Source organism: Leiobunum rupestre, chromosome 11 (genome assembly GCF_980474605.1).
Source record: "Leiobunum rupestre chromosome 11, qqLeiRupe1.1.hap1, whole genome shotgun sequence".
Classification (NCBI taxonomy): Eukaryota; Metazoa; Arthropoda; class Arachnida; order Opiliones; family Sclerosomatidae; genus Leiobunum; species Leiobunum rupestre.
Window position 1 is genome coordinate 46540858 of NC_143394.1, and position 22321 is coordinate 46563178.

General features: G+C 37.8%; 6 protein-coding genes across 9 annotated transcripts; 3 read left to right on the plus strand and 3 right to left on the minus strand.

Moving 5' to 3' along the window:
* Positions 1 to 283: 283 nt before the first annotated feature.
* LOC149923034 (uncharacterized) lies at positions 284 to 1667 on the plus strand. Its single transcript, XM_090162342.1, has 6 exons — positions 284 to 365; positions 428 to 616; positions 678 to 745; positions 804 to 923; positions 987 to 1076; positions 1179 to 1667. The coding sequence occupies exons 2-6, from the start codon at positions 466 to 468 to the stop codon at positions 1665 to 1667; spliced, it is 918 nt and encodes a 305-aa protein (XP_090018468.1). The 5' UTR covers positions 284 to 365; positions 428 to 465.
* Positions 1668 to 1814: 147 nt separating this feature from the next.
* Positions 1815 to 2652, plus strand: LOC149923035 (uncharacterized). 2 transcript variants are annotated; one of them, XM_090163997.1, is made up of 6 exons: positions 1815 to 1881; positions 1978 to 2043; positions 2106 to 2179; positions 2243 to 2341; positions 2407 to 2490; positions 2557 to 2652. In XM_090163997.1, exons 3-6 carry the CDS (start codon positions 2117 to 2119, stop codon positions 2596 to 2598), a joined length of 288 nt encoding a protein of 95 aa, XP_090020123.1. In that variant the 5' UTR covers positions 1815 to 1881; positions 1978 to 2043; positions 2106 to 2116; the 3' UTR covers positions 2599 to 2652. The 2 variants fall into 2 exon arrangements, with proteins under 2 accessions (XP_090020123.1, XP_090020122.1); XM_090163996.1 differs by having other exon boundaries at positions 1863 to 2043.
* Positions 2653 to 4422: 1770 nt separating this feature from the next.
* LOC149923036 (alcohol dehydrogenase class-3 chain L-like) lies at positions 4423 to 7956 on the minus strand. 2 transcript variants are annotated; one of them, XM_090162608.1, is made up of 10 exons: positions 7671 to 7950; positions 7510 to 7611; positions 7307 to 7448; positions 7151 to 7238; positions 6955 to 7084; positions 6259 to 6475; positions 5727 to 5857; positions 5537 to 5672; positions 5329 to 5470; positions 4423 to 4601 (listed from the first exon to the last, which is right to left on the minus strand). In XM_090162608.1, exons 1-10 carry the CDS (start codon positions 7695 to 7697, stop codon positions 4577 to 4579), a joined length of 1140 nt encoding a protein of 379 aa, XP_090018734.1. In that variant the 5' UTR covers positions 7698 to 7950; the 3' UTR covers positions 4423 to 4576. The 2 variants fall into 2 exon arrangements, with proteins under 2 accessions (XP_090018734.1, XP_090018733.1); XM_090162607.1 differs by lacking the exon at positions 4423 to 4601 and adding an exon at positions 4810 to 5248 and having other exon boundaries at positions 7671 to 7956.
* A 436-nt stretch (positions 7957 to 8392) lies between these two features.
* On the plus strand, positions 8393 to 10676 carry LOC149923037 (alcohol dehydrogenase class-3-like). Its single transcript, XM_090162609.1, has 9 exons — positions 8393 to 8670; positions 8728 to 8971; positions 9031 to 9118; positions 9185 to 9299; positions 9358 to 9574; positions 9637 to 9767; positions 9897 to 10026; positions 10152 to 10293; positions 10363 to 10676. Exons 1-9 carry the CDS (start codon positions 8644 to 8646, stop codon positions 10385 to 10387), a joined length of 1119 nt encoding a protein of 372 aa, XP_090018735.1. The 5' UTR covers positions 8393 to 8643; the 3' UTR covers positions 10388 to 10676.
* On the minus strand, positions 10452 to 13229 carry LOC149923038 (hsp70/Hsp90 co-chaperone CNS1 homolog). Its single transcript, XM_090162606.1, has 10 exons — positions 13061 to 13229; positions 12430 to 12547; positions 12209 to 12370; positions 12062 to 12139; positions 11542 to 11609; positions 11311 to 11367; positions 11152 to 11238; positions 10803 to 11090; positions 10664 to 10746; positions 10452 to 10601 (listed from the first exon to the last, which is right to left on the minus strand). The coding sequence occupies exons 1-10, from the start codon at positions 13184 to 13186 to the stop codon at positions 10505 to 10507; spliced, it is 1164 nt and encodes a 387-aa protein (XP_090018732.1). The 5' UTR covers positions 13187 to 13229; the 3' UTR covers positions 10452 to 10504.
* Positions 13230 to 15393: 2164 nt separating this feature from the next.
* On the minus strand, positions 15394 to 20322 carry LOC149923039 (TNF receptor-associated factor 5-like). Of its 2 annotated transcripts, none has more exons than XM_090163750.1 (8): positions 19152 to 19812; positions 18674 to 18775; positions 18307 to 18468; positions 18167 to 18238; positions 17645 to 17719; positions 17402 to 17560; positions 16710 to 16781; positions 15394 to 15945 (listed from the first exon to the last, which is right to left on the minus strand). In XM_090163750.1, the coding sequence occupies exons 1-8, from the start codon at positions 19392 to 19394 to the stop codon at positions 15799 to 15801; spliced, it is 1032 nt and encodes a 343-aa protein (XP_090019876.1). In that variant the 5' UTR covers positions 19395 to 19812; the 3' UTR covers positions 15394 to 15798. The 2 variants fall into 2 exon arrangements, 1 of the variants encoding a protein (XP_090019876.1); XR_016477366.1 differs by having other exon boundaries at positions 15872 to 15945; positions 16710 to 17269; positions 19152 to 20322.
* Between the last annotated feature and the right edge of the window lie 1999 nt (positions 20323 to 22321).

The window sequence follows — 22321 nt, forward strand, 5'->3', positions numbered from 1 at the left end:
ACTACAGTAATTATCATAATAGTGGCACTAATTCTTTTAATTTCCAACCAAGACGAGACTAAAGCGCCGAGTCGAAAAAAGAGGAAATAATTTCCTGTGCCTAAGATTTTGTATTCACTTTTTTTAATCAATAAAAATGTTCTAAATCAATAAAGTTATCTGAACCTACTAAAAAAATTATATCAATAAAGTTATCTGAATCTATAAGAAATGTATTAGTCCTGTTGGATAAATTAAGTGCGGGGCCAAAAATTTCGAATTATATTAGAAACTTGCAGGACAACATTAACAGAATTAAAATTAATTCGGGGAAACGCAAGCACCACACAATGAGTGCTATTGGTAAAGTAAATTTCCACGTCGAGGTAAAAGCAAAGGTTTTCAAAACAAAAACGTGGAACTAGCGAAAATATAATCATTTCTTTAGCGGCCGAAGACATCATTCGATTAAACAGACGATTCAAAATGACGAAGAGCGACGCACGGTGGTTCTGCGCTCTCTTAATCACGCTAAACGTCGTTATGACGCAACTAGTGATGGTACAGGGAAACTCCGGGAGAGACTTTTGTCCTAGGGTGCTCAAAGAAGCGGTGAAAGAAACAATACCCGATCCAAGTAAGCGAATAATCATTAACTACAAAAATGTTTTAAATGGTTTTCATTTTGTATAACGCAGATAAAATGGAGAAAGTAGAGTGTTTTGAGGAAATGCTCCTTTGCCGGCAACGAGAATTTGGAATGAACGTAAGCGTCTTTACAGTCAAGTCCTTAAAGTCATTATAGTTTGACCGTTACACTTTAGAAATTAAAGTTGTTCAGCCGACTGAAAAAATGTGCTAGAATGCACCTGGAGCTGACGATAGATACAATTGCGGAGCTTCACGCTGTGTTAGTGGAGTTAAGCCAAAAACCACGAAAAAATGTAAGATACCTCAGTACTACTATCAAAGTTGTTGAAAAAATGTATTTTATTTTTTCCTCTAAGGCATTAAAACTACAAAATTTCCCATGCTGCTGCGCCCTCGTATTCCTGGAGCACGGAATTTCATACGAGACACAAATTGACATAGGGCAAGTAAGTGTACCAGCGCCATAAAAAATGCATTCCATAATGAAAATCTTGGTCTCCCCTATTATAAAACTGCCGAAAATCGAACATATTTTATTTTGGTTACAGAAATGCTACGACCAATTAAGTTGTGACACCGAAACGCCAATTAACCGGATTCCAATTAAAGACCGTGTTTTTCCCGTTGACAGCCCGGCCACGGCTGAAGTACTGAAATTCGAACTTGACGATGGCACATTGGTAGCGAATAGACCCAAGAACAGGGAAAATCCAGAACCAGGACGCATATTCGAAGCGGAGAGACCCACAGCCAAGGAAGATAATCCAGAATCCAGGGACCCATTTGTAGCGAGTAGACCCCGAAACCCAATCATAGCGAGTAGACCCCGAAACCCAATCATAGCGAATAGACCCAGAAACCCAATCATAGGGAATAGACCTCGAAACCCACTCTTAGAAAAAAAACCCCTAGTACCGAGACCCAAGGTAGAAGAAGACGATGACGACGACGGTGATGAGAATGGTGATGACAAAAGAGGAAAGGACCCAGCTAAAAGATATCCGCCCAAAGATTATCAGCGGCAGCAACGCGAATAAAAAAAGTTGGCAGATCATAAATTTTGTACGTGTTATGCAATAAAACTCGTTATATAAAATACGTGTACTTTATTAGTTGTCCCCGGAATTTACCCTCTTACTTCCAATTTCAACCGCGTCAACATATCCTAACTTAAAGTTCAATGTCGAAAGAGTATTAGAAACCTATTCCACATAATTAAACATACCAGCCGTTCTTAAAAATCAAACCGCGGTACGTTCCATTTCTAAAGATATTCTAAATCGTTCCGCAAGATGAGCATCTCTGTTAAAATTATTATAACCGGGGTTTTGGTTATGGTTTCTTTAGCGGCAATCGCAAATTCATGCCCCGCAGACTTGTTCAAGGAAATATACGACGGAGTAGCCAAACAAAGTAATGGAAACTCGTTTTGAGGGTTACTTTTATAATTTATCCAATGACGCGTTTCGTTCCAGGGCAAAGTAAGATGCAAGCCTGGATTGAAGAATTCCTTCAATGCAATAAACAAAGACACAGAATTGCCTACGATGTAAGGAGAACAATTTTCTTCATTTGACACTAGCAATAGCTTTTTAATATAAACGTAATACAGGAGAAGTTAATCACGAAATGCACCAAGAAATATTTCGGTCTAGCCATACCGTTGCGACACTTATCAGAACTGACTTCGAGAACAAACGCCAACCCCAAAGCGAGTTTGAATTAAAAATATTTCAATTTAATTTAATTTTAAAGTCTATTTTAAAACCAATGCAGGGTCTTAGCGAAGTGCTGTGTTGCGTCATTGAGAAAGTAGACAAAAAAGACGTTTCAACCAAAGACGAAGTTAAAGCTATGAAAGTAAGAATTCTACGTGTAGTTTGACCGGTACATAGTTACGTTTCATTTTCATATTTTGAATTTCAGCAATGCGTAGTGAAGACTACAGAGAAGATTAAAAAACCCTGAATAGTGTTTTAAAAAAATGTAATGAAATAAAATAATTTGTTATTCCAACCCTAACACGTCTTTATTTTAAACCTACAACATTTAAGCGGAAACCTAATTAAGTCTGACCATTCCTTGTAATCAGAGTACAAGCCGGAAACTTTGACTGTACTAAAGTTATTACGTAACTGATTACAGATTTAGCATTACCAAAGTAATCAAACGCTGTATTCAGTTTCATAGACGATATTAGGCTTGTTTTGAGCGAATTCTGCTTCTTTGGCTACAGGGGCTTGCTTCAATATGTTATAAATAATTAACAATTCAATTTGAAACTGTCAAAAGGATTTTCAGCACGAGAGGAGATAGTTCACAAATTAACGAAAATAAGTTTTAATAGTGCAAGCACGACAGTGGTGTAGACGAGGGGGGGTTTTCTTGTCCAGACCCGGTTTCCCCTTCCATAAAAAACTTGTTGAGGTTAACGGTAATAGTTAGTGTAGGGAGCTGTTGGCTCGATCGAGTGGCATGCATGTCTTGCCACCACCCTCCTACGCATTATAACCCGGCCACCTGAATTAATGGCTTCAAAAGTCGCTTGATGACTTAGGCCTAAGGTGGTGCCTTGGGTATTAGCATAGCTGATTATTATTATTATTAGATCCCCCCTTGGGCTTAGCTTTTACTGTACTAAATTTCCACTCCCTTCTCGACCCCCTCTTAACATTCACATACTTCGACCCCCTTGACGAATTTCTGGATACGCCACTGAAGCACGAAAATAAAAGAATGGCAATTAAACTAGAAGCCAAGCCTTAATAGCCTTCGCCCTTAACACGTTGAGGAATACAATTCTTTAAGCATCAGCCAAAGCGATCCAAAGGTCTAAACATTTAAAATTGTTAAAACAAAATAGCACAGATAGCCTTCAATAAAGAATGCACAATATTTGAACCGTTGGCAATGGCGCTGCTGACAAGTTCTCAAACACGTAGTTTGTTCATTTTAGCGATTATAGTTACTTTAAGTTACTCAATTTTCGCCGATAACAAGAATTTAAAACTTTGTTCGAAAGAAAGTGTTAAAATGGCCGAATACCATATAAAGAATAGATGTGGTGAGCCATAAATATAGTTTTATTTTCGAAGATTAAATATTTATACTTTATTTATATTTGGATTGAACATACTTTGCAATATAATTTAGATAAAATTCCAAATGGAAAATGTTTCTCGAAATTCGTGAACAATGTTATATCCAAAGGATTCAAAACAACGGTAAAAATTTCAGATAAGGGCTAATGTCGTTATTTCAATCATTAACAACTTTTGTGCTAAGGACGCGGTGGAGATCTGTAAGCATCTTTTAGGTGGAGACAGAGGAATTAAAAACACAGAGAGGTTACTAAACGCTGTTTGCAAAAGTGGATTGGAGGTAACGTGTGTAATCATAAGTAACATAGTAATATTAAGTATACAACTTTTCAATTTTTTTGCTTTTCGACAGTGACGCTCTCGCCAAAACTGAGTAATATATGATCCACCTTCGTAATAGTATATTTCGCCCAGGGCATATTTAGACACTAGGGAGCTTTGTGCTAAACTAAACCTTGATTACGCAATAACTCTGACAATCGATTCGGTGATAGTTTTGGTTTACTGCCATACTTAATGATATTATGTTACTTATGATATAATCTAAGTATTTCGGATAAATATTTGTAAACTAAACCTTTCGATTTAAGGCGGGGAAACGAGCCCTCTGTTGCATTATGAGTCACGAGTTGAACGGACACAGTTTCCGGGTTTTGAATGAAACATTAAACGTATGTATATTCGCCGAAAATAACGTTTAAAAAAAACGTTTAATTTTGAATATTTTTATTACATTTTCAGAGTTCTTTAAAAAAGCTTTTGCAAGATCGTGAATGCGCTCCAATACATTAAAAATACACTTTAAAATATGTTCAATAAAGTATCTCGTAACGAAAATGTGTATATTAAAACTGAACGATTGTCCTTATTCTAAAAATGAAAAAGGGGAGATGCTTAGTCTTATGATATTACCAATTTACTTTTAAGTAAATAGCTGGGGAGAAAGTCTTGGATTTGGGTTAGTTACCGCAACAAGTTAATTGAGGGGCAAAGGCCGGCCAACCACTTTACACGATTTGGCTTTCATCCATCATACCGGTTTACAAGGATTTTTATCAATAAGTGAATAACGCCGTGGTAAAAAGTAGTTTTTTTTTAATAAGGCAAAACTATACTAGTAAGTGTTTACAAAAATACATTCTACAATTGTTTAAGCTGTGAATTATTTCTTTTGCTAAAATGTATCTGATTTTAGATGGTCACAGAATCATTTACAAAATTCAGTCCGAATTTAAAGTTGCTCCACTACATCCGTACCTTGTGATCAACATCTGACTAATAAAGTTCTGTCATTTTTCCATCCATATTTCCGGAGACTAGCGCGGTGAACCCGTGATATTCAAATAATTATCTATCCTTTAATTAAAAGTAATTAACGTATTGATTCTTTTACATTATCAAAAAGGCCTAATAGAGCGCTATATTTTTAAAAGGGTGCGAGTTGGAAGCGTTTCTATTAACTTTTTAAGTTACGTGTTCTTGAGCTCATTTAAAAACATGTCAGGCGTGGTGGGAGCCTGAAAATGCCGTTAATTCAAAACTTTCTCCAACTATTTTCTTTTGATACTACTATTATTCCCAAAAGTGAAAAACCTACTGTTTGCCTGCCATGAGTTCCTCAAAACCATTTTGAATGGAATCCAAAGGGATCGTATTGGTGATAAGTAAATCAGTTTCGGGCAGTTCTCCAGCCATGTAACTATCGACCAGCTGCGGTATGCCCGTTTTGCCTCTGTAGCCTGTACACCCCGGGAAAAAATAAGTGTACCATTGCCCTTATTCGCGTGTTGTATCTTATTACTTGCCTCCGCAAAAGCTACCCTTCCAGGTGCGGCCATAAATAAGATCAATAGGCCGGCATCCGACTACAGGACTTCCAGACATAACGGCTAGATGAACGCAAGTACCGCAAGAGGGATGGCAAGACAATAGAGCATCTTCCTACATTTGAAAATAGTTCCTTTAAAAATCACCTACGGGGGAAATTCGACTTACAGAAACTTGTTTATTTCCAACGCAGAGAAAGCTGTAATCGGCTCCACCCTCGGTCATTTCGTTGATTACCTCCACAATGGGACTCGCGAGTTGCGAAGGGTTTACGAAATCAGTGACGCCAAACCTTTTTCCTATTTAATACAGACTCGTTATACCAGGAGTTCATCGAGATAGGGGTATTTAACTTGGAACGACGCCTATCGGGTACGCGTTTGCCGACGTTATAAATTGAAAATATGTAAATAAGGGGCGGTGAAAAAGGGAGTCAGACTTGTGGCCAAACTGGCCATACCAATTTTTTACATTTCTTTCTCATTGATTTAAAAATTATCATTAGCTGCCATAAGTTTTTTATAGTATCACCTTTGAGCTAGAGGTAGCACCATGGTAAATGGCGAGTTTTAAATAAATTTTAGCTTTAGAGGAATTGCAACAGATTTCGTTTCGAAAGCTACAATTTACATGACGTAGCGCGTCTATATCGGTTGACGAACTTGTACTTGTATACTCCAATTTGTCAATTGATACTTACCAATCTCGAATTTATCGGGGTTGATATCCACGCCGATGATTTTAGAAGCGCCGGATCGTTTGCAGCCCAAGGCGACGCATAAGCCAACTCCTCCTAGTCCCCAAATGACCACCGAGGCCCCAGGATGAACCTTAGCGGTGTTGACAGCGGCGCCGTAACCAGTTGGAACGCAGCAACCGAACGTGGCCAGTTTAAGTAACGGAGCTTTCTGGTTGATCTACCCGGAAAAATAGTTTGAAAAGTCGAGAGAAAATACACATTTTACAAAGTCAGGTCAAAAATGTATTCCGGTTAAAAGATAATATAATGGCAGCACCATGATATTCCCGTGATTCCCGGTAGAAAATCCACGCCTTTGCCCGTGTAATCTTCCCTCTTCCTTCCGTTAAGGGGGAAAAACATTTCGGTACAAACGCGGGCTCTCACTCAGGCCTGACAATAGAGAGGCGAAGCCGGTACAAATTACCGGGGCCCGTACAACCTTTGGGGGCCCGCGTTTGAGCGCTTCTTTTATACTTCTCCCGCGAACCCTTGTTATTTAAAAAAAATGTAGCTCTTGGGGCCCCGAAAGTATTGATTTACCGGGGCCCGGGCCGCTCTCACTCTCTCAACGAGTTGGTGGATAATATCTTCCGGGAATATTGAAAACAACATATTATCCGCTAACCTAAATACATTCTTGGTCAGGGCAAATACTTTAACGAAACAAAACGTATAGGAGACGCTGTATTCGGAGAAGGTCGAGAGGCTATTTTGAGAATAAACGGGTTTGCCATTTATCGAAATTCGAGTTGAACCATCTAACATTTTACCTTCAGGAAAAGCCCTGCACGAAGTAATGACGTTTCGGATCGTATTACTTTACTTTCGAATCGAAAAAATCGCTACTTACATAAATTTGTCGCACAAATTGCTTTTTGAATTTTTACACCTTTCGCAAGTTTCACATTCGGGGTTCCACAGAGGAATTACATAGTCTCCTAGAAAAGGTTGGGTTGCAACTTAACTTTAAGTATTAGCGACCTTCTTAGCCGGTTTATGAAAAAACCTGGTTGAAAGTCTTCAACTCCGTCTCCAACACTCTCCACAATGGCATTGCCTTCGTGACCAGGAACAAACGGAAGTGTCATCTTCGGAAAATTACCTCTATAGAAACTAACGTCGGTCGCGCATATACCAGCCGATACCATCTTCGAAAGTAGGGAAGATTTGAAATAAGAGTTTGGAATGGATACTTGAAAAAATGCTCACTTTAACCCGGATCTCGCCACATTTAGGCGGTTCTATAGTTACGGTTTCGATTTTCAAAGGTTTGTTGTGTTCCCAGCATACTGCCGCTTTACATCTTATGGGCTAAAAATTCGTACAAATTTGGTACTATATTTAAGAAAACATTAAATCCAATACGGTACCTTCCCAATAGTACTCGGTGGCGTCATTTTATAACATCAGAAGTTCAGACTGTTTCATGAATATTCGGTATTTTTAAAATAAGCGACTGAAGTCATAAACAATTAGCAGATTGTAAGTTGATCTTGAGTGAATATATTCATTATCAACAGCAGCCTCTCGAACTCCGATATGAACACGCAACATAAAAAGGACCTTTGAGATTATGAAATAGAACAGCGTAGAAACACTGAGAACGTTTTGCATTATTGGGAAACTATCTCGAAAATGAATAAAACCCATTGACCATATAAAAGGACTGATCTGCAAAATGAATTTGAATAAAGTCGTAAATTTAGGATTTTTAATTAAGGGTAGGTCAACGGTACATATGACTATAAGGATCTATTTACGCCAACAACTTTAAAGGACATTTTTAAAAAGTACTTGAAAAGAAAAATCTTGAAGAATTCAAACTAATCTGATAAAATTTACGATTCAGCGTTTCATTTATATTATTATTTTTAAGCTTATCTAAAACTTGCCCTTGGCGAAATAAAGGACTCGAATGCAAACAATAACTCGAAAAGTAGCGAAGGACTATCTTCCCGGTAGTCGGTATTTTGTGTTCTTGAAAATTGAAAACGTAAAAACATCGACAACAAGGGAACGCAGATAAATAACTACGCAACGATAGGCTAACGGAAAGTTTTTAATTTGAAATGTTACAAAAGAGGCGAGAGTATCAAATCAATTTCTCAAGTTGGGGAGGGTTGGAACCGTAGATAAAGAAAATAGAGAATTCACGAAAGACGCGAACATCCTTGTCAGATTAAATGCATGGCTTCGGAAGAACGGTAGTTAACGACGAAACATTTTTATTAATCAAGGTTTCCCCAACAGGGCCTAAACCAGTTTACGCGCATTAAGTATAAATAGTGAAGGTATTCTTTGGAGAGGTTTCAGTAATAAGTTGTAGTCGTGGAAAATCTCAAAATGCCAGGAACTCGAAGGGAAAACAAGGTAAGTGGTTTGTGTTCGATTTGAGTCGAAGACTTAGTTAAATGGACTGAGTTACAGGTCATAGAATGCTTAGCGGCTGTAGCGTGGGAACCAAATAAACCCATGGTGGTTGAGACCGTTCAGGTCGCGCCTCCAAAAGTTGGAGAAGTCAGAATTAAGGCCGAAAGGAGCGGAATATGCTACAGCGACATAGCTATGATGACTGGAAATTTCCCACATTTGAAATTCCCTTGCATTTTGGGACACGAATGCGCTGCTATCGTTGAAAGCGTCGGAGAGAATGTCACTAACGTAAAACGAGGTTTGTATATGATAATATTTCAATATCGTTTGGTTGACATTTAAATTTGCGTCGTCCAGGTGATTTGGTCATCACTCTTTGGAATTCTCAGTGTGGAGACTGCGACAATTGCCTCGACTCAAAAGGAAGATGCCGCGACACAACTTAGTAATTATTCAAAGCCATTGTCCGATTGAATATACAAGGTCGCTTGAAACCCCTTATTTCCAACAGTAAGAGCAAAGCTCGAGAGACGAGAATAACGTGCAGAGGGCAAACAATATATAAAATGGGACCACTAGCTGCCTTCAGCGAGTACAGCGTGATTCCGAAAAATTGCGTACTCAAGGTACCAAATCATTGGATATTAGCAAGTTCAATTGTTAACGGCAGGTTTTCACGAAAAGATTGACGCTAAGGCTCCCATTGAGAGGATAAGTCCCTTCAGTTGTTCCGTGCCAACAGGGTATCAGGCAGCCAACACGATAGCCCAAGTTAGAAAATGGTCGACCGTCGTCATTTATGGACTGGGCGTTGTGGGAATGTCCGTGGCACTAGCATGTAGAGACCGACAAGCCAAAAGAATTATTGGAGTCGATACTAGAACTTTTAAGTTTAAAACAGGTATACTTCTGTTAAAAAGGGTTCTAATAGAAATGTTTCATTGATAATTCGGTCATTCTTAGCAAAAATATTTGGTTGCACGGACTTGATCAACCCCGAGGACAGCGACAAACCAGTGGAGCAATTGGTGCGAGAAATGACAGGTGGTGGTGCCGATTACGCCTTTGTCTGTTTCAGAGGAAAACCAGAAGCGGTAATTATCTTAAAACTGAGGTTATTTTTCTCTGGAATTAAGTGCTAGGGTCGAATGCCGAGTTGCGGCTATAGGCACCCTTTTCTAACATGTTCTAATTTTCAAAATAAACTGTTCACATTTTGATAGGAATCTGCCATAGAAGCCTGTCTGACGGGTTCTGGACAAACCATCATTGTTGGATATGATGAAGGCAAAATTGAAACCAGTTTCTTCAACTTTTTTGCTGGGAAGTCAATCACTGGGACATGGTGTGGAGGTAACCCTACACACCAATTAATTTCATTACTTAAGTTATTACTCTGCAGTCTGCATGATCACAATTTATATTCCCTACCTACATCACCACAAGCATCACAATGTAACAGATATTTTACTTAACAGCCCATAGAAACTTAACAGAAGTAAAAGACCTAGTAAATAAGTATTTAGCTGGAAAGCTAATCGAAACAGACTACCTAACAACCCACACAATCACTCTGGATAAGATCAATGAAGGTTTATCCATTAAAAACTCAGGAAATTCGTAAGTACATAAAATACTTTTGTTCCAGTTTTCTCTGTTAAAAACTTAAAATATTGTTCTTGTATTTAGAATCAGAACTGCTATAATATTTTAGGATGATACGGGTCATTATGGATAGCGCCAAAGATTAAGTGATAAATTTAAATTTCTAAGATCAATTTACATTTAAATAACTTTATTTACAATATATTATGCATTACACAACCCAAATTTACTGAAGAATCTCATGCTTTTCTTTAAATTTATTGGCAAAATCAGTTCCATGAGCTAGCAACAAGAATATTGGGTTTCCACTTGAAACTTGAAACCTACATAGACAAATTTAATATTTTTAAATACATTTGTAATATATATAACAATAAATACACACTGTTCATGAGAAAGTGCCTCCTTCAACGTGGTATTAGTTGCAACATACACCAATTCCTTGGTTTCAAAGTCTTCAAAATATATCTAGGTAAAATCTTACGTTAAGTAAAGAATGACCAAGTTTTATATATCTTATATACCTCAATATCTGAGGGACAATATTTGCTTTCATTATCCCATTCAGGTTTATTAGAAATGTCAAACATGACGTCTAAATGATCTTTAAACGTACTATCCTCTCTAAATTCTTGTATAAAGTCAGTCTGTCCATATTCTGGGTATAAGAATATGACCGGCCATATCAGCTGCCCATTTTCACTTAGGCAAACTTTAAAATTTCCCACAGCTGGATGGGTACGGGCCAAAATGTCAAATTCAGTCGTATCATCTATATCCTTGTCTCGGGTATAAAATTTTATGTTTCTTTCCTAACATTTATGTAGAGTTTATTATGAAAATCATTATTAAAAATAGCAAAAAAATTTATACCTGAAGGGCACGATTTAATAAACTTTCCTTTGATCCTCTTTTACGCTCTTCCACTTGTTGTTTTCTCTGATCTCTTTCGTGAACTTTCTTAATTGTTTAAATCATTCTTAAAGACTTAATACTGCATGCAAGCCATGCATATATTAAAAAACTCATTACTTGTAAATTATGGCATTCCTCTATTAGTTCTTTGCAGCTTACATTGTGTGGTTCAATCTGAAATTAAATTTATATAATTAGACTGTAAGGAATTGCGAAGGATTTCAGAAAAGGAACAAAAGAACAAGTGAGATAATTTAACAGTTAACCCTATCTAAGGTTTATGATACATAGGTTATTTTGTAACATTATAATTCTGAAATCCTTCACAAGGCTTTAAAAATTACTAACCTTCAATATAGTTTCAATTAATTTCATTGATTCTGGGAAAAGTTTTAATTCTTTGCAACATTGAGCACCTTTAACGTAATTTTTTAATAATAACGGTGTAACTGAAGATATTGCACAGGGTTCGTACAAAATTTTCGGAATTAAATTCCCTGACATTTCCAGGTTTTCCCTGACCAAATCGCCAAATTTTCCCAGACCATTTTTGTAGGATAAAAGAATGGTCTGAGGTAAAAATCTTGAAAAAGATTTCCTTTCGAAAATTTATTTGCCTGATTTTTTTTGGGTCATTTTAAAATTACCTTACTTTTTGGTATTATTTTCAAATTCCTTGATTTTTCCCTGACATTTTGGAATCATTTTCAAATTCCCTGACTTTTCCCTGACCTTTTGGGATCATTTTCAATTTCCCTGACTTTTCCCTGACCTTTTGGGAAATTTTTCAAATTCCCTGACTTTTCCAGGTTTCCCAGGTTTTCCAGGTCGTGTACGAACCCTGTTGCAGCTACAAATCCTACAATACCTCTTAGTAATGCTTTTTTATGGTTCGGTTTTTGTTTCAAAGCTTGTTCACAATCTCTTAGCGCACTTCGAAAATTTCCTTAAAAATTTCTTTAGTTAAAAAACTTGGCATTTGTTTGTATAGAGATGGAGAAAATAGTTATATTACCTAAGTAGAAATGAGCAGCAGCTCTATTTGTGTGTAAGATAACGTTTAATTCAGCATTTGTAGATTTTTGTTTCAGTCCAGCTGAATATGAATCAATGGCCCAACGATATTTTTTCATTTTAAAATTTTGATTGCCATCTTCTTTATAGTTATTGGCAAGCTCTATTTTGACAAAGTGACAACATTATTTACCAGTTTTGTTATAGAACATAAGCTGGTACCTTCGGCTGTATTTTCAGCAGGGTCATATTTAAGTTGTTGTAAAGCTTCAACAAGAGGGGGCAGTTCCGAGTCTTCACTTACACCTTCAGTCATAAACAACGGATGCATTTGCATTTCCTGTTCGTAATGTATTTTTTAGCTCACATTTGTAAACATTAGCACAATAAAAAACAAGAACGAAAGGCAGTTTTTCATAATAAATTAATATAACTCAACAACTATACCATACTGATATCAAATTTCATACTAAAGTGAGGGAGAAAATAAAAATTATCAGTACACACTGATAATTTTTATTTTCTCTCTATCCCAAATGTGTGTAAAACATTGTGACAAGTTTTAGAATGGAAATATTCAAAACGGATTGGGTTTATTTTCTTATTATAAGATGCATGTGCGAAATTCAATAAAATCAAATATTAAATTGAATTTAGAAATGTGTAATAAAACTAAGAACTTGATACAGTAAATATTAAGGCAATGCACTTATTTACATATACACACGTGCAACCAGAACACTATTCAATCACATCATTCACATGTGCGCAAGCAAAGGCCTCAAACATCATCGTGGAATCATGGATATATCCATGGTGGAATCGTGGTTCATCACAGCACAAACAAGTTTACCTTTTCCCAGTTATCCTCGGACCAACCATCTTGATATGGTTTTTTCTCTCTGCTGTTAATAAAATCTTCCAATTCATCGTTGAGTTTTTTTACTAGACTATCAAATGGCACTTTATCTTTCGACATTTAAAATAAAGAAATGAGTTAACGCTAACAAATTGCATAAACGCATTACGCAGATTACAATACTGTCGTCTGCTTCAACGCAGAGTTCACAAATCACAACCAGGCTCGGAAATAAGGGTGGTCGGTTTAGTAGTCAAAAACCACTTTATTAATTGTTTAGACCCGCTTAGACCACTTTATTTATTTAAAAACCTATGATGAGAGTGGTCCCTGGGACCTTTCACCTGTAACCAGAACGTCAGATGAGAAATTTCCATTATCTCAACAAGCCCTATATAATCAGTAACCGGCAGGTCCTGGCTCTCGGAAATATTACTTCTTAGAAATTTCCTTGAAGATCTTTTATTGAAGCGCCTATTGCTCAGAAAGGTATAACAGCTAGTGTTCGCATTAGTTTTTCTAATTCCTACGTATACATTTTTGTTACTAAAACTCATGTCACGGCGATCTAGGAGTATTGCACGGTCGTCTGTCACGTCTGGCACACGTGTACACAGCAACGGATATAAACGAACTTGAAATTGTCCAGATAAAATCAGTCCTTTTTGCCAGATCTATTGGATACTCGTAGGGTGTCAGCATCACTAGCGTACTTCGAAATGACAATTGGCCCACTCTTGTGTTACGTCGTCGTGTGAAACGCCTTGTGACACAAAGCAGATGCGGTACTTCTTATGTCCTTCTTTTTTTAGAGCCCAAGTTCATGCAAAACTCGTGTGCACCTTCAGTGTCTGCTGTCTGAGACTTGAGCTTGCGGTCGCGGATCGTCTTAAGTGCCCCAGCCAAACCAATCGAGAATAAAAGAGTTACAGAATCATCTGATAAATTTGTCCAGAATTTCAGCTACCTAGCTGCTCCCCTTCTGAACCTTGTGATACCCGATTTGACTAATCTAATTTTGGCATTTTTAGAATCATATTTCTGAAATTCGAACGAAAACCTTTTCTCCAGCCGCTGAAAGATTTTTGATTTCTATACGGAATAATAACCTTTGGAGAGCAGAAGAATATTATTCTTTTCGCATCCCGCCGACTAATTTTAGCCAGACGTCGCCGCCGACCCAAATCGAATGGGCGCTATGCTCTGCTGACAAGCATACTTCTGTGCTCTACTGCCTGGAAGTCAGTTTCTGGAAGAGTCAAGTAACAGTGACCGCGGAATTTCAGACGCTTTCCATAGTAAAAATGTTCATAAGGCATGTTGATTTATTGAATAGGAACGTAATATAGACTTTTATAAACACTCAAGTATTTATTTTAGAATTGTAAAAACTAAATTCGTTTTCCCTCACATTTATGTTCATCAAACTCCTAACCTGGCAGTAATTTTGTTAACGAAGAGAGTAGGGAGTGACATGGAATAATTAAGGCACAAAGAGTTCGGGCTCAACTAAATCGCCAAAATGTTTGCTACAGTACCGCCTAGAACAAAGTTCACTAAGCGAGCGCTCGCTTAAAGTGGCGCTTATGGGGGGGAAACATGAGCTAGGGCTGCTGCCAGACCCCGGCTTCGCTTTAAGCGAGCGCTCGCTTAGTGAACTTTGTTCTAGGCGGTACTGTAATTGCTAGTGGCCAAAAAATGCAAGCTATATTTTGGCAAGCGTGAAAACCTGGGCGCAAAAAAAAACTGCTAACGGAATTAAGTCTATTTGTGTTAATTTTTGGCGCATACGCAGAAGTTGTTACGCCTATGTTTCCAAATACTTCGGGATAGGAATATCCCTGTACGTTAATTAATCCACGGAAATGAAGAGTTTCCTCTAAATGACAGACTACAATCATAATAGTAAGCAAACTCATCAGCGTGCCATAAAGTCATTTTCTTTTCAACTCCATGATCAAAAACGCGTCATCAACTTTATAGAAGGGACGTTTCTAGCTTCTATAATCTATAGCTTAGCTCGTGACTCGTGTTCACGAGATTTTGTTTCCCATGGTAACCTTTTCCATAGTGCAAGGATTATAAGAATGTTCTATTTTTGGGTCCACTTATTATGTGTTCCATGTGAAACAAGGTTTCGTTGCTTTTTTTGGGAGGAAATGTTATACTCTTAATTATGTCTCTGTATAACTTATACAGAGACATAATTAAGAGTGATTTTGTTACAATGCTTTCAGTGTCATACTTATAGTTATATTTTGACCTATGAGGTTGCTAAAACTACGTTACAATACTTTTTATTCGTAAAATGTGAAATACAAAATTTTGTATAAAAACTGAATTTACCATATTCAATTATACCTATAAACATTTTTAAAACTAATCAACGAAACATAAGTTCATTGTTTAAAAGTCATTCTTAAAAACGAACACCTTTGTTTTCCGTTTGGGGTATAAATTAAGGTAAAAATTGCAGTCCAAGAGGCTAATCACGGGCGTCATGAACACATTCGTTTTCAGTGTTAAATGTAAAACCTCCTTGGAAGCCCTAGGGCGAGAATAAACCGAAGCTTAACAGCGATCACTAAAGTAGTACACAACTAGATCGTAGGCGTACAATCCGGGTTTGTCAAAGATCAATTCTACCCTTTTTACCGTCAGTTTCGTCATTTCAATAAAAAAAAAATCGGTATGGGCGTATATTTTTAAAATCGTATCGTCCGTTTAAGACGTCACAGCGGGGTCGGCGGTGCGCTCTGCTTTCTACTGATGTCACTCCCTGCTGGGCTATTCCTGCCTGAATCGGAATGGTTGAAAAGACCTCTGGGAATCGGCGACGTTATTTTACGGTGGTCTTCGTCTATTCGCACGTTCAACGACTGTCAAAATATAATAGCTATTAATAATAATATATCAAGAACGTATGTATTTAGTTTATGATCAAAATGTAATTAGCCTTTTGAGTTTACATAGAGGCACACGAGTTTCATTAATTTGTCATTTTAAACTCTCTAGGTGGATACTTTTCGCTGGTTCTGGATTTTCGGAGTAGAGTAAGAAGAATAACCCTATAACGTCCTTTTACTCCGATTCTGTGGTGGCGAATAGTTCGATTCAGGGTAAAAACGTTTTAAATTCTGGATAAACAGACGATTTTATCAGTTTACTTTCTTTACTCATGCGTTCATGGTGTTAAATATTCGTCCATCAAAACAAGCGAATAGAGCGATTTCGTCTGACACGTTTTTGAAAACGTGTGACGTCACAGCTGTAGTGTTCACCGTGGCCGCCATGACAGTTACCGGATTTTCTCAATAGGCGAATAACATTGGTGACTTCATGAGTTTCAAATTTAAAGCACTCTATAGTCTAATTTAGTGTGAAAGGTGTACACTTTTTGTTCCAGAACAAGCTAAAAGTATCCACCCAATACGTCTGCTTCAAAAACCAAAATCTATCAGCTAAGAGAGCTTCTCACAACTGAAAATGCTTATACATTCTTGATAATAGAAAATGCGTAGGGGGTCGTGTAGGGTAAACAGTCTCTACGCCTTCCTACTATCCTACACGTTACCATTACACATTTGCTAGAGCAGGCTCAACCTGTCAAGTATAAAGCGATACACATAAAAAAGAAACTCACTTTAACTTCGTTTTGAATTTGTGACACGCTCTTCCTCAAATCTTTGACCTCATCATTGTTCTTTTGCAAGTCCTAAAACCGCGAAAAATATTACAAAATGAAAAAACGCTAGTTAAATAGATCAATTCCGAAAGTGAATGAGTGAAAATTTCGTACATACTTACCCTACGAAATAGCGTGGTCTGCTCTTTAAGCTTGGAAAAGCGGGAAAGAAACGACGGAACAGACGACGTTATGACGTAAGGGAAGTAAGTCTTCACAAAATGGTGGTTAACAAAATTTTCACCCACTCACTTTCGCAATCGACTTATTACCGTAGTCAAACTACAATATTAACCTCAATTTTGCCAAATATTTATTATTTAAAACGTCGGTTAACTAACTGGTTCTCCAGAAAAATGTTACCTCAAAGTAAAATTTTTTAAATATGTTTCCGAATGCCACTTAATGGAAATGAACCCAACAAAAGCATCACCATGGTTACGAACAGAGATATAGCCGAAAAAACACTCCCTTTAGATTGAACGGGAAAATATCCAACCCGAATTGAGAGGAGAAATCTATTGATTGAGGTTCATACTTTAGAGATGTTAGTTATTTAACCCCTAATTTAGTATACCGCGAAATCCGTATAGTTTCATCTCTAAACTTATTTAAGTAATGTCAATTATAAGAAAAAGCGTTCATATAACCTTTATCTCGTCCTGCATGGTATTGACCTGGGTATTGAGATCGTTAAGAATGTCTATGACCTTTTGCAAGCTCTCCCGATTCGCTATCACAGCCGACGCCAGAACATTAACGTGATCTTTAACCGCGTTCTCGTGCTCTTGAAGATCCATGGTCGTGCCCTGATGGCGAGAGAAAAGAGACATTGTTATAAGCCTTCGCAACGACTGAGAACAGTCTCTCTTGATTCCCAATAAATGGCTTACTTTGAAGGCGCATCCGAGAGGGGACAAAGGACACAGACGCGGTTTTTGTGGACATTTCGCTTCGTGAGAAGACGCCTGAAACATTAGTTTGAAATCCATATAGTGTTATACTTTTTTTAGGAGTTACGCGTGCACGAAAAAACTATAAAAAGTTTTTTTCGGCTCAAATTTCACGTCTATTGTGAGAAACTCCGGGTGTTTTGTTAGATATACGGGCAAACGTTGAATAAAAATCCTCAAAATCCGAAACGTGATGATTATACAAGAGCGCTTCGCAGGAATTCCAAGGACAATATAACTAGTACGTTTTCCCGGAAGTTGAAAGTAAAAGTATACTCGCCTTCTATTTATACAGATGGTAATTGGTTATTCGGGGGTACGACAACGCGCAGACTTCACCCTCTCCCAATTTGCTACAAACTGTCAACTAGATTTGGGTAACTAGATATATTTAATGTCCTCCTGATATAACTCTCGCTGTTGTTGAATAAAATATTAAACAATTGAAATTGAAATCCGTACCTGTTCTAGCGTCGTTTCCGTGTGACAGAAAGGACATACGATAGGTCTTTTGGCACATACTTTCAAGTGTTCCTGTTGCAAAAATTTACATTATTTGTAGCGTGGAAAGGTGAGGTGTACCGTAAAAACAAACCACTTACGTTGTGGTCTCGAATAGGCACTTCGTCTTCGCAAAACTGACACGGCGTTAGCCTTTGATCGCACTCCGAAGTTAGATGGTCGGCTAGTTCCCTCCTGGACAGCTCCAAACCACATTCGCAGGGGCAGAGCAACGGGACGAAACCGCAAGATCGGACGTGAGACTGTATAGTAACAAACAAACGTAAATTTTCTAATTACGAAATGCGAGAAGCGTGCTATTGTTGTCTGTGGAGTTCTTAACAGAACGCTAAGACGTCTTTATCAGTCTTTGGAATCTCTGGCGTTGGGAGGAGTATCTTAGACCCCTGGTAAGATCCGGCAGCATTTAGACCGGAGTACGTGTGGCGTGTTGGCTTTGCTATTTACCTGGATAGTTTGTAGTGGCATTGACCTTTTGCAGCCTCTCCGTCGATAGGGACAGAAGATTTCTAGTTTGAGAACGTCGGAAATCCCATCTTCCAGTTTAAGCTGGAGAAAAGAAGATTAAGGGAATGAAATAATCTATCTCCTCCTCGACATGAAAAGCACGTTTTTCGTTTACTGATTAGAAATTTGGCAAAACAAGTATGTAGATGTATCGCTCACTGAATCTTTTCCACGATGTCAAAACTGAGATTTCTCGTTAAATTTCTACCAGTTAGAACGCGGTCTTACATTTCTTACCGTGAAACACGTGATATAAGAAGTATCATAAAGCTTTCTCATACGTGTCATGGCTAAATGTCAATTACCAATATTCTCGTAACGCGTTATTACTGATTTAATTGCATCCTGTTTTCGTCCAAATTTAAAATCAGTAAATTCAGTATAGGTACGAATAAATGAATAAATTAATCACGCCTACCTCTTCCTTAATAAATACTTTCCCGTCGATGGGACACCTGACTTCCTTCTGAGTCCCGTTTTCTTGACGGACGCACTTGGGACATACTTGGTGTCCGCATCGGGCCCGCAAGAGTTTTCCATCGACGACGGTACAGACGTGACACCGGAAACGAGTGGGACACGGTTGGAGGAACTCGATCATGTCCAGTTCGAACCCGACACATGGTAATTCGCGCACTTTCACGGCACTCATCTCGGACATGACGACGGCGACGGAAACATTCGATTTCTTCAGCCGCGTCCCCTCGACGGTCTCGCAGACGCCGAATACACCGCAGCCAACCACGAGATGCAAAATTTGCCTTATAAAATTTCCCCGTCCTGGGAGAGAGATTCCCGTAACGACTACTAGCTCCGCGGCAGCCACCCTGACTCTAACATCACCGCGAAGGCAACCGAAAATACCTGACGCGGTATTTTCTAAATTTCTAACGGACGTTGCTTCAAAAAGGGGGACGACCTATAAATTTCTTGGCCCGCGCGAAGATAGTCTGTCGGAGATAACAAAAGTCGAGACACAGTTGGCTATTAATACTTAAACACTTCTTTTTTAAGCACGCTATTCAAAACATTTCCTACATACATTGTGGATGTATTACGGCAAATGTACAATACGGTACAAGTACTTGATAAAAGTGAAGTTGATGAATCAACTGACGTCGGGTTTAAAATGCGTTATACGACTGGTTTTTAAAGTAACTTGCGAAATCAGAAAGGTGAAATTCGTTGATCCAACATAAATATGGAAGACAATCCACACTTCCTTTGAGCCCTCTCTTATTAACTAATTCGTTTATTTATTGCTAAATTAGGTATTTCAGGGCCGCTGTTTCATTTCGACTAACGATTTTTATAAACGATATCTTCAGGTATGACCCCTGTTAGAGCAGTCGCCGCCCCTAGCTTTTTGACTCGGCGTAGAATTAATGTCAGACTGCTTACTACGTGATTATCGCTCCATACCTTGTCACGCTTCTATGCAGTCATAAAGAATTTCTATATTACTTATATATCAAAAACAAGTTGTTCCCGGACTTTTTACAGCCATCGACCTGATTAGTTATTGCAGACGGACCAGCTTGACGCGTACTATGGGTGTGAAAAAGCGCTACTAAATTGCGCAAGGGACTTTGGACGTCATATTCATCGCTGAGTAATATATATCCGCGTTGAATGAGTAAACAAAACAAGAGCCGATAAGCAGCCTAGTTCATTTTTACGTTAAATATATCAGAAACACCCCAGTGATTTTGCAGCCCGCGTGTTGCAATATGGAAGGTGGCAAGTGATGACGCAATGATTCGTTTCCTTAAATTACAGGTAGACATTTCTTTAAAGCAGTTGCGAAGATTTGTGTAATATAAAAGAGATAAAAGATTTGTAACTTTATACGATGGTATAATAACAAGCGAATCGTGTTACAGAATTTGCATTTCCTTAAAACGTATTGGCGTCCCTTTTGAAATCGAATTTTTCAAATCGAATATTTATTAAGCAGGGAGAGTTGACTCGGTACTTTATTAAACGCATCGGCCAACCCAGTTTAGAAATACTTTCGTCAGTTTGAAAAGGGGGGGTTTCTAAAAATGAAATAAAAGGTTTTCCCCATTACCGGTTTTTAAGAAATTTCGTTTTGTCTCTTTTTCATTTCGAACAATTTTTAAATAGGCGTCGTGTTTTTCTTGGTTTTAATTTACCTTACTTGTAACGCGAGTATTTAAGCCTTTGGCCATTTTGAATCAACTAATATATTGTGTTTAGCTCTACCCGTACTACGACATCTCTCTCCTACAGTCCTACCCCCGGGTAAAATTCAAGGCGTAATGTTATTGAAATTATGCCCGTTGGTCTACAATACGTTCGACGTCTCTTGTACGGAGCCATTTAAACTCTCAGAAGTTTCGAAATGAAGAAGACACTGGCGATATCTCCTTTACTAAATATAGGTGTTCCCAAGTACGTAGTTTTCTTTCCTATGGGTTAAAACTAAAATGAAGCCAGTGAACCATGAAGGACGTGAACTTCCTTTTTCTATTAGAGGCTACCTTTCGGAATTTTCTTCAACGTGCTTTTAAGAAGATAACAATATGATGGATAAGTTTCGCGCGTTTTAATAAAATATCTAATTTTACACCTATACATTTCCCCGAAACATGAAAGCCACTAGCAAACCTAATAATAACTTCATAAATAAAAAGTATTGCTTTTTTATAGAAAACAGGAAATGTTACGAAAATTAGAATATTTAAGTTTGCTAAGTAACCGATTTTATCGTAGGGTTCGAACATTTTATACGGGAAAATGGTTAAAAATTGTGATTCAACGTAATAAAATTAAACGTTTCACTCGAAGCTAATTTTCGCGTAAATCATAATTACCCGGAACCAAAGGGGATATTTTTTTCTCACGCGCGTAGAACATTTTTTTTCAACACATTATCAATTTAGATTTATGAAAATGAAGCGGTTATGTAAGAAAGTATTTCACGAAGGTGAAAAGTTTTGGCCTTTTTTTTTCTATCCGGGGTGGATAAATTTTGTTTCTTTTGAACCGCGAAAACCAGTTTTCAACGCTTAATAAACGAGACTTATCAGTTGAGTGTACGGCCAAAGGGGCAATATGGGTACAGGTTGCATAGAGTCGATGACAAGATCTAACTCGGTAACCTTAGTAATATGGGTTATTTATAAATTAGGTGTATTGGGCCGAAACAAATTTACAATTACCCGTGAAGAGCATTCCGCAATTGTTTTCCCTGCAACAAATGAACTGGGAGAAAGAGGTTGCGCGTGTTTCTTGCGCAATGTGTAACTGACAGATAATTATCAAAAGACCGACTTCAGAACTATTTAAAAAATGCGGGATAATTTAACCACGAACGCCATCTATTTTTATATTAAATCGATACATTCGAATATATGAATTAAGGGGAGTATATTTAAGTTGGATTAACATATTGAAGATTTACACCGCTAGTTTTAACAGAAGTTAGGGATAATTGGCGCTAGTTACGTTAAAAACAAGTCTTAGTCTTGAATTTAGTTGTTACTCCCCCTCAAGGGTGATTTTATGTATAGATACGCTGAGAAACTATGGCCACATTTAACACCGATATCTTTAGCAAAATTT

What these genes read in the sequence shown, in the direction of transcription:
- LOC149923036 (XM_090162607.1), bottom strand. Translation starts at nt 7,697, where the DNA reads ATGACGCCACCGAGTACTATTGGGAAG. An exon ending in GTGGCGAGATCCGGGTTAAA is followed by an intron (nt 7,449 to 7,509) that starts GTGAGCATTTTT and finishes CTACTTTCGAAG; the next exon opens with ATGGTATCGGCTGGTATATG. An exon ending in AGTTGAAGACTTTCAACCAG is followed by an intron (nt 7,239 to 7,306) that starts GTTTTTTCATAA and finishes AACCTTTTCTAG; the next exon opens with GAGACTATGTAATTCCTCTG.
- LOC149923034 (XM_090162342.1), top strand. Translation starts at nt 466, where the DNA reads ATGACGAAGAGCGACGCACGGTGGTTCTGCGCTCTCTTAATCACGCTA. An exon ending in GCCAAAAACCACGAAAAAAT is followed by an intron (nt 924 to 986) that starts GTAAGATACCTC and finishes TTTTCCTCTAAG; the next exon opens with GCATTAAAACTACAAAATTT. An exon ending in CACAAATTGACATAGGGCAA is followed by an intron (nt 1,077 to 1,178) that starts GTAAGTGTACCA and finishes TTTTGGTTACAG; the next exon opens with AAATGCTACGACCAATTAAG.
- LOC149923035 (XM_090163996.1), top strand. Translation starts at nt 1,923, where the DNA reads ATGAGCATCTCTGTTAAAATTATTATAACCGGGGTTTTGGTTATGGTT. An exon ending in GAACAAACGCCAACCCCAAA is followed by an intron (nt 2,342 to 2,406) that starts GCGAGTTTGAAT and finishes AAACCAATGCAG; the next exon opens with GGTCTTAGCGAAGTGCTGTG. An exon ending in ACGAAGTTAAAGCTATGAAA is followed by an intron (nt 2,491 to 2,556) that starts GTAAGAATTCTA and finishes TTTGAATTTCAG; the next exon opens with CAATGCGTAGTGAAGACTAC.
- LOC149923037 (XM_090162609.1), top strand. Translation starts at nt 8,644, where the DNA reads ATGCCAGGAACTCGAAGGGAAAACAAG. An exon ending in GAACTCGAAGGGAAAACAAG is followed by an intron (nt 8,671 to 8,727) that starts GTAAGTGGTTTG and finishes ACTGAGTTACAG; the next exon opens with GTCATAGAATGCTTAGCGGC. An exon ending in CGAAAAATTGCGTACTCAAG is followed by an intron (nt 9,300 to 9,357) that starts GTACCAAATCAT and finishes TTTCACGAAAAG; the next exon opens with ATTGACGCTAAGGCTCCCAT.
- LOC149923038 (XM_090162606.1), bottom strand. Translation starts at nt 13,186, where the DNA reads ATGTCGAAAGATAAAGTGCCATTTGATAGTCTAGTAAAAAAACTCAAC. An exon ending in CCGAGGATAACTGGGAAAAG is followed by an intron (nt 12,548 to 13,060) that starts GTAAACTTGTTT and finishes CATTACGAACAG; the next exon opens with GAAATGCAAATGCATCCGTT. An exon ending in TAATTGAAACTATATTGAAG is followed by an intron (nt 11,368 to 11,541) that starts GTTAGTAATTTT and finishes ATTTAATTTCAG; the next exon opens with ATTGAACCACACAATGTAAG.
- LOC149923039 (XM_090163750.1), bottom strand. Translation starts at nt 19,394, where the DNA reads ATGTCCGAGATGAGTGCCGTGAAAGTGCGCGAATTACCATGTGTCGGG. An exon ending in TGCCTATTCGAGACCACAAC is followed by an intron (nt 18,239 to 18,306) that starts GTAAGTGGTTTG and finishes TTTTTGCAACAG; the next exon opens with GAACACTTGAAAGTATGTGC. An exon ending in CGGAAACGACGCTAGAACAG is followed by an intron (nt 17,720 to 18,166) that starts GTACGGATTTCA and finishes CTAATGTTTCAG; the next exon opens with GCGTCTTCTCACGAAGCGAA.